This window comes from Labeo rohita, chromosome 17 (genome assembly GCF_022985175.1).
Source record: "Labeo rohita strain BAU-BD-2019 chromosome 17, IGBB_LRoh.1.0, whole genome shotgun sequence".
NCBI classification, from domain to species: Eukaryota; Metazoa; Chordata; class Actinopteri; order Cypriniformes; family Cyprinidae; genus Labeo; species Labeo rohita.
In genome coordinates this window covers 14,163,038-14,176,791 of record NC_066885.1, presented here as the reverse complement: position 1 = coordinate 14,176,791, position 13,754 = coordinate 14,163,038, and the positions used below count along the sequence as shown (strand labels likewise).

General features: G+C 38.6%; 1 protein-coding gene across 3 annotated transcripts; it reads right to left on the bottom strand.

Moving 5' to 3' along the window:
- Positions 1–1,218: 1,218 nt before the first annotated feature.
- Positions 1,219–12,997, bottom strand: edaradd (EDAR-associated death domain). 3 transcript variants are annotated; one of them, XM_051133804.1, is made up of 7 exons: positions 12,738–12,876; positions 11,761–11,841; positions 9,965–10,023; positions 9,368–9,419; positions 9,063–9,133; positions 6,512–6,563; positions 1,219–2,907 (listed from the first exon to the last, which is right to left on the bottom strand). In XM_051133804.1, exons 2-7 carry the CDS (start codon positions 11,777–11,779, stop codon positions 2,531–2,533), a joined length of 630 nt encoding a protein of 209 aa, XP_050989761.1. In that variant the 5' UTR covers positions 11,780–11,841; positions 12,738–12,876; the 3' UTR covers positions 1,219–2,530. The 3 variants fall into 3 exon arrangements, with proteins under 3 accessions (XP_050989761.1, XP_050989759.1, XP_050989760.1); XM_051133802.1 differs by lacking the exon at positions 11,761–11,841 and having other exon boundaries at positions 12,738–12,997; XM_051133803.1 differs by lacking the exon at positions 11,761–11,841 and having other exon boundaries at positions 9,377–9,419; positions 12,738–12,997.
- Between the last annotated feature and the right edge of the window lie 757 nt (positions 12,998–13,754).

The window sequence follows — 13,754 nt, the reverse complement described above, 5'->3', positions numbered from 1 at the left end:
TACTTGTTTTGCACGCTAACAAATCTGTCTGTCTGGCGTTGTTTGCCTTGCATAAACGATGACAAAAGAAAACGACCATGGCTTGCAGCTCTTAAGTTAAAATACCGTGTGTGAAACAATAAAATGATATGTTAAAATAACATGTGCTCTTATCATTTTGTGGACAAAATCCGCTTAACCTCACCCCTTTCGTGAGCTGTATGTAGTATGTGCGCACTCATGCGTTTTGAATGCAGCTACCCGCGGGTCGCTTCACGTCATCTACCCATTCAAAAAATATGACAGGAGAGTTATGATGGTTAAACGACTGTCTAAAGTGCTGTCGCCATGTGCTTTTTGAAGTCATTTTCATAGGTTTAACATTATATTATCAACTTGGAAAATACAGTAATTTGACTAGAAACAGACCGGAAATGTAAAGCATCGTTCTAATCGGGCGAGACTTCTGCATTCAGGAAAAAGGTGGATAGAACATAAGCAGAATGCATTTCAGTGTATAAAATCTTACATATTGCTTAAGTCCAATATGACAATTTAAAAGAGAATACTTAAATGATTTACAGAAAATTCATTGTGTTGCATAAATAAAGCCAATAATCATAGCATATGTCTTCTTGTACCACATAAGTGCTGGACTAAGCTGCTGCCAAGGGTAAACATTTTTCTTTACCTCATCAATTCTCTTTATTATTTTTGGTTTTTACTTTTGATGGACTTGATTTAACTGCAAAATGATAAAAATATATATGTAACCTGGCAATAACACTAGCTGGAATATCACATCAATCAAACTGTAATCTAATTGAATATTTTTCTACATTCTAAAAAATGCTGGGTTATTTTTTTTCCCCCAAATGCTGGGTTCTGCTTGTTGGGTCATTTAATTGGGCTGTTTTTAATATTTTTACCCAGGTGCTGGTAGTTAATTTTTATTGAGTTATTAAATACTGGGTTATTTTATTATTTTTTTTATTGCCCAACTGCTGGGTTAAGCCTGTCTCTGACGAAACAACCCAGCTGCTGAGTTACAGTAAGTGTGCAGGCTTTTTGGTTCCTCAGGAGAAAGTGGTTCACACACAGCGCTGCCGAATTGGTGCACTTCTTCAGCAAAATAAAAGTTTGTATACATTTTATTTTATATAAGTCTGTGCTGTAAATTATATTATTTTACACAACATACAAGGACGAATTGTCAGTCAGCTGCGTCAGCAGCGGTCGTTTTGCACGATGGAAACGCCTTTTGCCTTGTAGAACAATTTTTTTTTTTTCGTTATAATACTGAATTTAATTTAATCTGATGTTAATATACGTTCTCTAACCTTAAAACTGTTTTTAATGGGCAGGTTGTGGAGTCATTTACGACATCTTTCAGCTACATCTTTCAAATGTGAGGCAGTGGTCTGAGGTTCATAACAACAGCCCATACCCATCTTAGATTTCGCCGACACAACAGCACAAGAATTAATGCTATTTCGGAGAAAAGCGATTACAGAGAACGGTTGAATACACTTACATTTAAATCCTACTTTTAAATGTTCCAAGTTTATTCTAAAATGCTTGCTGAACAAGTTTGTTTGTAATATTGTAAACTATGCTGTATTAATCAAAATAAATTCTATTTGTCTTATTTTTGTCCATGCGTTGTTCTTGTTTACTAATAAATGTTCATCTTTTGATTATTGCTGTTGCCTCTATAATTCTGTGTGATTTTTAATTTCCAGCTCATTTTAAGTCAGCAATATAATAATTTTTAAACAATAGTTGACTTAAATAAAACAACCCAGCATGTTGGGTAAAAACATTTAACCTAACCAAAATAACCCAGCATGTGTTCTGTCCAGTATTTACCCAGTACTGGGTTGCCAAATAACCCAAGTTGGATTGTTTTTAACCCAGCATTTTTTAGAATGTAGTATATAAATGCCTTTTTTGCAGGATTTCTAGCAATGAGAAATTACAGGAAGCTGAACCACAGCTGAAAGAAGGAGACTGTGTTTTTGTGAGATTAATTCTAGAATGACCCTGTTACTAGAATGCAGACAAGAATGAAGGTGAGAAGCTGTCTTAAAAGTCATTTAGATACTGATCACAATGACTCAACATCATATATGTTACTAATTTAAGGACACTTCATAAGACCACCAACAGAGGCACACTGATGACTGTTTGCATTAAAATAAATTAAACACTGTATGACTGGAACCACCGAGAATTTCCAGTCAGAATCTAAATGAGTAGTCACACCTGAACGGCTTTTCCGTTTTCTCCTGAAGTGCTGGGGTGCCGCTGCATATATTTGTTAATCACCCTTCTATCACATAGCTCATACAGCTGTGGCATTCAGAGCAATGAGATCAGCCAAAAGTTAACCAAAATCAACTATGTCCAGTGTACAACTTTGTAAACACTGTCTTTATACCGCCACTGTTCAGTAATGTGTGTTCTGACCTGCTGTCCATCCCTGCAGTCATGGATTTCAGTTTCTATGACCATGTCTATCCTTTGAGGTGCAGTTATTGTGAAGTCCCAGCTAATGGGCCTGCTGCCAACGCGAGGGCCAGTCGTTCTCCATCCACCTCTGGAGCAATCGTAGTACGTCGATGCGCTGGTAAAGCTGGCAGAGTGCGGTGAGCTCTGTGACAGGTTTCTGGTTGTAGCGCAGGAGGAACTCTTGAGTGGGACTGTGGTAGATGGGACCATGTGTGCGCTGTTCTAGAAGCGTGAGCTCATCGTAGCTCATTCCCCAGCGGCTTGCAAAGTTCTTCCAGTTTTTAACAGTGCAGTGGGTCGGATCCAGCTTCAGCCTTAGAGTGTACAGAAGGTCTTCGTCGTTCATCAGGTCACTGATTTTGGGTGGAGGGGCGGAACATAAACACTCCTTACAGGGCTTATGCTCTTTACCAAAATCTAGAGAGTGGGGACAGAAAAGCAGACACTGGATAAAGTTGGGATAGATGAATGAACACATGAAGGTGTTTCACTTTTTTTAATCATCCTGCTAAATGTATTCATCCAACACAGACTTGTCATTGTTGTAGGTTTGTTGCTCGCCATTTACATTGCATTACTTAAAGGGCACCTATTATACCATTTTTACAAGATGTAATATTGGTCCTAGGTGTCCCCAGAATGTGTCTGTGAAGTTTCAGCTCAAAATACCCCACTGATCATTATTTATAACAACTGGAAAATGACATTTTGTGGGCGTGTCTAAAAAAAGCGACGTTTTGGTGTGTATCACTTAATGCAAATGAGCTACATATTTCTGACTCATTCTTAGTCATAGGTATGCTTTGCATACCTATAGCAATAAGCAGTTGGTAGTGTATGGGAAGCCAAATAAAACAGCGCGATGTTACAGAGCTCGGAGGACAGTGTACAGCCAAAGACAATTCACTGAGGGCGGAAACTATGGCAATGCAGGACATGAGTGGGGCCTGAACAACGTGATGTCACACTGCTTAGAGAATCAAAATGGCATGCCTATTGAGACTGATTTGGTTTAACTGGGATTAAAGAATGAGGTCGGCGCCAATAGCCTTCTGGGCAGTGCGCTGACATATGGTGCAGTTGTGCCTCGTGGACCTTTCCCAATCCCCCCCCTCCTCTCTCTCTCCCACTCACTTCCTGTCTCATCTCCACTGTCCTGTCAAAGAAAAATGTTGTGTTCACACACTGCCAACCTCATTAAAGGAGAAGTCCACATCCAGAACAACAATTTACAAATAATTTACTCACCCCCTTGTCATCCTAAATGTTCATGTCTTTTCGTCTTCGGTAGTAAAGAAATTACGTTTTTTGAGGAAAGCATTCCAGGACCTTTCTTCATATAATGGATTTTGGAATTGTGCACTTTCCCAATTCTGAACTTTCAAAATGTAGTTTAAATGCAGCTTCAAAGGGCTCTAAACGATCCCAGCCAAGGAAGAAAGGTTTTATCTAGCGAAATGATCGGTCATTTTTTCGAAAAATAATTTTTTTTATACTTTTAAGCACAAAAGCTTAGGTAGCACAGGCTCTCAGATGCACGTCCACGGGTCGTTCTTGAACGATTCGTTCATTTTGATGCTGCTAAAATTAACGAAAAAGATTTGTTCACTTTCAAAGGTCCGAGTCGGTAAAATGATCCAAACTTCCCATCACTACTACGAATCACGTCTAAGTTCTTCGTCTGTGTACTCCAGCTAAAAAAGGTAGAGTATGGCGAAAAACTCAATCTTATTTTCTCCTACAACTTCAGAATCGTCTGACACGTTGTAGCTTTTTGTTTGCAAACAGCGTTTGACTTACTTGCACTTCCTTAGTCTTCGCGTTCGCTTTGTAAACACTGGGTCTGTAGTTCCGCCTACATTCAACGTGACCTTTCGACATGATTCAATACGTAGTGTCGTGAACGCACATACCAGGAACTGTGCTACACAAGCTTTTGTGCTTAAAAAGTATACACATTTTTATTTTCTGAAAAAAATGACAGATCGTTTCGCTAGGTAAGACCCTTCTTCCTCGGCTGGGATCATTTAGAGCCTTTTGAGGCTGCATTTAAACTACTTTGTGGAAGTTCAAAATCGGGGGCACAATTGAAGTCCATTATATAAAGAAAAATCCTTAAATGCTTTCCTCAAATACCATAATTTCTTTACGAATGAAGACAGAAAGACATGAACATCTTGGATGATAAGGGGGTGAGTAAATTATCTGTGAATTATTGTTCTGGAAGTGGACTTCTCCTTTAATAGGTGCCCTTTAATGCATAGGGTCTATTTTGACATCGGCTTGCCAGACGTTCCGTCTGTTTCTTAAGTTATCAGAGCTAACCCTCATGCAGTTGTCACACTCTCATGCTACAAGTCCATTTTTTTCACTCTGTGCCACTGATGTGATGTCTGCCTGATTTTATATTTAGAGCATAGTTAAACAACAACATTAGACAAGGAATAAGTAAATGATTAGAATACCTATTCATAAAGTCACCTGTCACTTGATTTGTTCCTGAATGAAAAAGTCCTTTTTAACAAATCAAACGATTCAATGAATTATTCGTTAGTCAGTGACTTGCCACCACCTATTGGTGGTTTTAGTTTCGTACTTCAAAACATAATTCAAAGTTCACTTATAATCGTATATTCTTATATATACACATTATAAATTGACCAAAATTATAAACGCAACACTTTTGTTTTTGCCCCCATTTTTCATGAGCTGAATTCAAAGATCTAAGACTTTTCTATGTACACAAAAGGCCTATTTCTCTCAAATATTGTTCACAAATCTGTCTAAATCTGTGGTATTGAGCACTTCTCCTTTGCCGAGATAATCCATCCACCTCACAGGTGTGGCATATCAAGATGCTGATTAGACAACATGATTATTGCACAGGTGTGCCTTAGGCTGGTCACAATAATAGGCCACTATAAAATGTGCAGTTTTAACACACAGCACAATGCCACAGATGTTGCAAGTTTTGAGGGAGCATGCAATTGGCATGCTGACTGCAGGAATGTCCACCAGAGCTGTTGCCCGTGAATTGAATGTTCATTTCTCTACCATAAGCCGTCTCCAAAGGCGTTTCAGAGAATTTGGCAGTACATCCAACCGGCCTCACAACCGCAGATCATGTGTAACCACACCAGCCCCGGACCTCCACATCCAGCATATTCACCTCCAAGATCGTCTGAGACCAGCCACCCGGACAGCTGCTTCAACAATCGGTTTGCATAACCAAAGAATTTCTGCACAAACTATCAGAAACCATCTCAGGGAAGCTCATTTGCATGCTCGTCATCCTTATTGGGGTCTCGACCCGACTGCAGTTCGTCATCGTAACCGACTTGAGTGGGCATATGCTCACATTAGATGCCATCTCTTCACGGATGAATCCTGGTTTTCACTGTACAGGGCAGATAGCAGACAGCGTGTATGGTGTAGTGTGGGTGAGCGGTTTGCTGATGTCAGCGTTGTGGATCGAGTTGCCCATGGTGGCGGTGGGGTTATGGTATGGGCAGGCGTATGTTATGGACAACGAACACAGGTGCATTTTATTGATGGCATTTTAAATGTACAGAAATACTGTGATGAGATCCTAAGGCCCCTTGTCCTATAGCATATAGCATCCTAAGGCCCCTAAGGCCCACTCATCCACGACCATCACCTCATGTTGCAGCATAGTAATGCACAGCCCCATGTTGCAAGGATCTGTACACAATTCCCGGAAGCTGAAAACATCCCAGTTCTTGCATGGCCAGCATACTCTCTGGACATGTCACCCATTGAGCATGTTTGGGATGCTCAGGATCGGCATATATGACAGCTTGTGTTCCAGTTCCTGTCAATATCCAGCAAATTCGCACAGCCATTGAAGAGGAATGGACCAACATTCCACAGGCCACAATCAACAACCTGATCAACTTTATGTGAAGGAGATGTGTTCCACTGCATGAGGCACATGGTGGTCACACCAGATACTCACTTGGTTTAGTTTTATAGAGTAGGAATGATAGGATTGTACACATACCTGATGAAACAGTAGATGATGGAATAAATTCACTACTGTCATTTTCCACAGGCTAGGAAATAAGAATAAAAAAAGAGATGGTAAGACGTACGTATTATTGAAGTTAAAGATCCAATAAAGAAGGCTCAAGTATTACACACTGCACAAATACATTTTACAGATAATGTACTCACCCTCGTCAGCCAAGATGAATTCTTTCTTTAGTCGTAAAGAAATTTTTTTTTTGAGGAAAACATTTCAGAATTTTTCTCCATATAGTGGACTTCAATGGAGCCCGTGAGTTTGAACTTCCAAAATGCAGTTTAAATGCGGCTTCAAATGATCCCTGATGCGGTTATAAATGATCCCTGCCAAGGAAGAAAGGTCTTACCTAGCGAAAGATTGGATATTTTTATACAAATAATACAATTTATATGCCTTTTAATGTCAAACGCTCGTCTTGTCTTACTCTGCCTGAACTTTGTTCTTTTTTCTGGTTCATGACAGTTAGGGTATGTCGAAAAACTCCCATCTCACGTTCTCCCTCAACTTCAAAATCGCCCTATATCGCTGTTTTACCCCTTTTTTGTCAAGGGTGTTTGATCTTCTTTGCATGTTCACTTTGCAAAGACTGGGTCGGTACTTCTGCAGTGATGTAGGATGATTTTAAAATGATTTTTGAAATTGAGGGAGAAAATACGATAGTTTTTGGACACACCCTAACTATCTTGAGTCAGAATACACAGAGTTCAGGCAGAGCAAGACAAGACGAGCGTTTGAGATTAAAAAGTATTTAAATTGTATTTTTTTTAATGAAAATAACCAATCGTTTCGCTAGATAAGATCCTTCTTCCTCGGCTGTGATCATTTACAACCGCATTTGGGATCGTTTGAAGCCGCATTTAAACTGCCTTTTGGAAGTTCAAACTCGGGGCACCATAGCAGTCCATTATATGGAGAAAAATCCTAAAATGTTTTCCTCAAAAAACAATTTCTTTATGACTGAAGAAACATCTTGGATGACAAGGGGGTGAGTAAAATTTATCTGTAAATTTTTGTTCTGGAAGTGAACTTCTCTTTTAAAAGGGACATCGGATGCCCATTTTCCACAAGTTGGTATGATTCTTTAGGGTCTTCATGAAATGTCTGCAACTTTGGTTAAAATTCCTCAATGGTCATGTAAAACAACACCCTTTAACCTTGTCAAAAACGTGCATGTCTCTTTAAATGATAATGAGCTACCGCTCACCCCATCCCCTCTCTTCTGTTTTTTGTGTATTTGGTGGCATTTTACCATCAAAAACAAAAGTACAAAACGCAACTTTAAATGCATTATACAGCGGCAAATGAAAAGAAAACGCCATGTAAACATTCCTTAAAACAGTCAGCCGCCCTCAGAGATACATTAATATAAACCCGTTTCAATATTTAGGATAATGTTTCTAATATTTCGCGCATTGTGAACCATGATCTTCCTCTGCCTGCTACAGTATTTTTTCCGCGTTGCGTTCGTCTTCAGCATCTCTGGCTTCTCCTAACGGATGTTTAAAGAGTTTGAAATTTTTCCAAACACATGATATTTCCAAATGACTGCATGCAGTTCGTGTGCAAGCCTAGAACTGAGATGGTTGAAATATGTCCGGTCAATGGGTGTATCAGTACTCCACTGTATAAACTAGATATAGATTAATCACTGTTAAAGCTACAAAGTTACTCGTCAAGACAGGTATTTTGACATACTTTTGTAGGCTATCCGTCCATCAGAGATGCGTATCTTTGTGATGGCTTGAAATTTTAAATGAACACGGCTTAAAAACACGTGCAAACTTCCATGACGACTCAGCAGTGGCCCGACCGGGCCAGTGACGGATTTGTCAACTGTCCCGAGCTTCTTTCACGCTGGCCCCGGGCCATCGGGCCATCTAGTGCTACACAAGCTTTTGTGCTTAAAAAGTTTTCAAACTTTTATTTTCCAAAAAAAAATTACAGACTGTTTCGTTAGATAAGACCCTTCTTTCTCGGCTGGGATCGTTTCGAGCCCTTTGAAGCTGCATTTAAACTACATTTCAGAAGTTCAAAATTGGGGCACCAATGAAGTCCATTATATGGAGAAAAATCCTGAAATGCTTTCCTCTAAAAACATAATTTTTTCATGACTGAAGACAGAAAGACATGAACATCTTGGATGACAAGGGGGTGAGTAAATTATTTGTAAATTGTTGTTCTGGAAGTGAACTTCTCCTTTAAAGTTAGTGGCACAGTGAATCCACAGCCCTAATGAAAACTCAGCTAAGACCTAACAAATGAATCGCACAGGGGAATAACCACACAGCCCTGAGGAGTGAAACAAAAAGCAGCCTTTGGCATTTATATGAAAACCCCATATGTCTTACAAAGCCCACATTATACAACTCCTTGAGAATCAGTATACCACACAGCGAGTGGTCGGAATCTATAAATAAGGATGTCGTCGGAAATGCGTACGTGACTTCAGCAAATAATGATAGAAAGTGATAAGACCCGACTCTTTACAGAAGAAGATGTGAAGAAATGAAAGAATCACACGACTCACCTGCCGTATCCTGTCTACCGCTGATGATAGATATCCAGGGGGCACAGAGCTCAGCTGTAGGGTTACAGGATCTGTAATCAGAGATCAACTTTCTATGAATAAACCTGTTGATCTTTTATGAACACTATATGTCTTCATGTCCTAATAAGCATGAACATATGGAAAGTGTGGAGGCTGACCCAAAGGTCACCTGAACTGAGATCAGCAGAACTGATTAGCCTAAATAAACATCACATTCATTGTATGACTATACACAGTTATAATTACCAATACAAGCAGCAACAATGTAAATAAACAATAAATACCTCTGATACCTTGTGGATCAGTAACCTGAACAGGGTAATTTGACTTCAGCGACTGAAACACACACACACACACACACATACACACAAAAACATCAGTAAAATGGTCAAACATTACACACATTTGAATTAAGAGGAAAACAATACATCTTTGTTCCTCTTTCTACATGTTGGGACACATCTGAAGTGAGGGTGTGAGTGCAGTGAAGCAAAAGGAGGAAAATTAAACTTTCAGATGTGTGGATAAATGAGCAGAGAACATGCTAGAACAAACCTCTGAGACTTAGTGGAGGGCGTCACACAACAAGAGTGTTAGTTTCAAAACCTGTTTCACCCATTCAATGCTACTTTCATATCATGCATGAAAATCATGTCTAACCTACATAATCTGTTGCGTTTGATCACAATATGAAAGTCAACAATGTTTACAACTCATGTAGCGTGTCATAACAAACCAAAACTGAACATCAACATATGATTCGATTGATGTGTCAGTGGGTATTACCCAATATCATCCATCCATAACATTGCACCAAACTCTTCTGAATGAGCAGATAAATAAGTCAACTGCATGTTTAGGACAAAATAAAAACATCATACCATATCCGTAATGAAGCTGCTGGGATCAGTGTCCTCCACCGGTTCAGAAGCCACTCTCCCTTTAAAAAACAAAAACAAAACCAAAAGTCAAACACTACATCATGTCAACCCTGGCACGTCACACTGAATCAAACAGAATGACCTATTTTTGATTTGTGAATTCTTAATGAAACTATGTACATATAGCAAGTGAAATTGTGGTTAAAAATCGCACATGGTGTTAAAACCATCAGGTTAATTTCTAAGTTTCAAAGACAAAAAGCACCTGTTAGACTCCTCTGTTAATAAAGGCACGAATTTGAAAGTCGTGCTGTTCACAAACACTCCTCTGAAGCTGTACACAATTATGGAACCATCAAGCAGCATAAAAAATAGAGAGAACTGTCAGTAAAAATGACTAAGTGACTGTGAGAGGAAGGAAGTGTGAGAGACGTATGTGTGTGTGAGAATCATGGCGTGTGTAATGCAGTGGCATCACTGGCATGTGTCAGATGCAAATACAGATATCTTTCCCTATCACCCCTATTTGTTTTCCCTAACCAAAATACAAAGCTAGCAACAGACAACTAATCATAAATTGAATAGTGCTTGCCTTAAAAAATATTCATTAGCTTTCTACAACCATGAAAGTGTTTAATTTTAGTGTCTCAAGGAAAAAACCCTAAATGACAATTTGAGTTTGTGCTGTTTTAAAATCAAAGTCGGCATAAAATAAAAAACACCTTATTTGTTATTTAAATACATGTTATTGATCTTACTGTGAACGATTTGTACATTCATGCGTTTTATCTTTACTTTTATTTTACGTTATTCTAATCTTTCGGATAATCCGTTTCAATCAGATATCACGTCACACTGCAGAGGAAAAAATTTGTCACTACGTCTGTCACACTTTAACACAACCAGAGCTGATTTTTTTGTTTTGACATTTCCATTAATGGACATGCAGTCATTAAAACTGGTTAAGTTCTTGTTGCGTACTGTGTACAATTAATTTGTTCAGTCTTGTAAGGAAATAAGCCAAAATGAACCTGGTGAAATATCGAAACCTAACCATTCATACATATTGAAAACATGGGACAACTTGGAAAAGTATTTTTAGCTCTTCTGTTGACTTCCATGTTTGAGGTTTGCTAAAGAGACAGCTGAGACACAACTTCAGACATTAGAAAAAACTGACTGGCTTTTTCTTGAGGTTTGGTGAGGGAAAGGATTGATCATGCATGATTATCACCTCATTTTCACCCACACCAGAAAGCGTCTGCGTTCGTAAAATGTTGTGTCTGTTGACCCCACAGCATTCAGCTGTTCATGTGAAACAGCATTTCACATGAACAGCACAATTCGGAGGAATTAGGAAGTTAGTTTGGTTTTGTTCACAGACCTTAGAAAAAAAAAGCATGAGCATATAATATAGGGTATTTTCTAAGAAATCCCATCAACTGAAACAGGATGTTGCCCTTTCACTGCAATCATGATGACTGCTGAAAGTACAGACAGGGAAAAAACAAGCAACAAACTCTGATGTAAGCATCAAACCGGAAAGGGTGCCTAGCACCTTGAGCTGATGTTATCTATGGAAAGTTATTTTCACTTCTTTTGCCCCACTGCAAAAATACCCAGTATGAATTAAAAAATAATGCAAAATGAATGTAGATCTGTATCCACTCCAAATGTTTTACTCTGCCAGCATGTTTCAGTCTTTACAAGAGTAGAGTGATAAACTAAAGCTCATGGTCAGATCAATCTACACGTGCCACATTTAGCCCCAGTCAGTGCTGCAGACGAATCCAAACCTGCGCAGCCTGAATCCATTCATGACTGTTTCTGCTCAGCCAGGGAATGCAGAGAGCATGTAGCTGCTTGCTCGGGATGCACTTGAAGAGATAAAATGTAAACCACATCATAATATAATCCTGCAGGGCAAAACCCTCTGCACAGATCTTCTTCTGCATGGCCACCCATACACTAACAGAAGCAGCATACACAAAAACTGCCTTAACAGACGAAGAAAGTCTTTTGAAATAAAAACAGCAAAAAGTATTTATCTTTATACACCACAGACTGTATCCTTAGGAAGAGAAAGTCTACCTGATCTGATGCAACCTAACCAACAATTATATATATATATATATATATATATATATGAAGAGTTCAGATGCAAAAGCCTCTAAATCCATCTGACGTATTTCTTTAAAATGATCTTTTTTTTTTTTCTGGCTACTTTGTATAGGTTTCTATGTAAGTACTGGTACTTCTAATTGGGCTGAGGCTGGAATTTAGCTAGTTTTAAGTAAAAGTATTTGATGGATGTATACTATGTGTCAGGAGCATTCACTCAGTATCATTATCTCATTTTTGACCAAGATGGCTTTTAGCTGGTTTTGCATCTGAACTCTTCATATACATATATATATATATATATATATATATATATATATATATATATGGTAACACTTTAGTATAGGAAAAAAATCTCATTATTAACTAATTGCTTATTATTCATAACACTATTCACATATTCTGCATGACCATATTCTACATCCCTAATCCTACCCAAACTAAACTTAACAACTACCTTACAAATTAGTTGTTTATTGGGGCAAAAGTGTCCCCTATTTCTTGCTTACGTTTAACATACATAAGAACTACAATTGTCCACGTCTTGACGTTTCCAACTGCATTATTTAGAAAACTGAAAATCCGAACCAAAACGAAACAACTGTCCAATATCGAATGTGATCTCCAGGTACAAACAAGCGGATTTACTTACCAAAAGGCTCGGTGAACGCCTTCAAACTCGTCATGTTCACTACGATTGTTTCACACATAGGAGATGATCGCTGATAACCTTTACACGATGGCTGAATGGGTATGTTGCGTACGGCGCCGGTGTTTATTTCACCTGTGAGCGCGTGTTGTCCCGGTAGATAGAGCCTACAGGAAAAGCTTAAAACTACCTGGTCTAACTTTTCCTGCACATCAGACATCGACTTATAGACGAGAGCTATGGGAGAACAGTGTTCGAGTAACTCTCTCTCTCTCCCACACAAGGAAATTGCGTAGATGTGCGAGCATTTACGCCATAGATAACCCCATGTTTTGTCATCTCTGCCTCTACAACTCACACGAAACCTCAAATAAATGTCTTAATAAACAAAATCTGCATGTATGAATGAAAGCATGCACCTTTTGTAAATATAGGTAAAAAGTAAAAGATTTGCCTTGCACCTTGAACTACACGCGAGTTCTCAAACAAATAAACGTTCAAAAATGTTTAACTGGGATATATTTTCATTTGTAATAAGCGGACATAGTACTCTTAATATGATTATAGAGGAAATTAAAATAGATGGTTATAAGCTATAGGCTACATCGTAAAGTGACAAAACCTACCTGTTATATAATCAAAAAAGCAGGTTGTCAGCTATGATCGTCAGTTGGAACCTACATTTAACTTGCTGGCCGTTTTACTAAAAATAACTTTCACTATTATTAATATTAACATGACGTATAAGAAAGCGGTTGGGGGAAAAAAGCCCTCTAAAATACTCATTTTAGTGTGTGCGTCTGTATTTCAGAATGACTCCACTGCGGGTCGCCATAAGCACACGGTTTGAAAAAAAAAACATGAGAGCCTCCTTGCCTAATAATAATTTCTGCTAAGAATAACAGATGGAATTGTTTTGCGGAGGTCTGGCTTGATTAGGGTATTGTCTGTAAGGATAACATTTTAACAGAGTACCCACAGAGAAAAATTCGATTCGATTAGCTTGACTAATCAATCAGA

What these genes read in the sequence shown, in the direction of transcription:
- edaradd (XM_051133802.1), bottom strand. Translation starts at nt 12,954, where the DNA reads ATGTCTGATGTGCAGGAAAAGTTAGACCAGGTAGTTTTAAGCTTTTCC. An exon ending in GCAGCTTCATTACGGATATG is followed by an intron (nt 9,420 to 9,964) that starts GTATGATGTTTT and finishes TGTGTGTTTCAG; the next exon opens with TCGCTGAAGTCAAATTACCC. An exon ending in CGGTAGACAGGATACGGCAG is followed by an intron (nt 6,564 to 9,062) that starts GTGAGTCGTGTG and finishes CTTATTTCCTAG; the next exon opens with CCTGTGGAAAATGACAGTAG.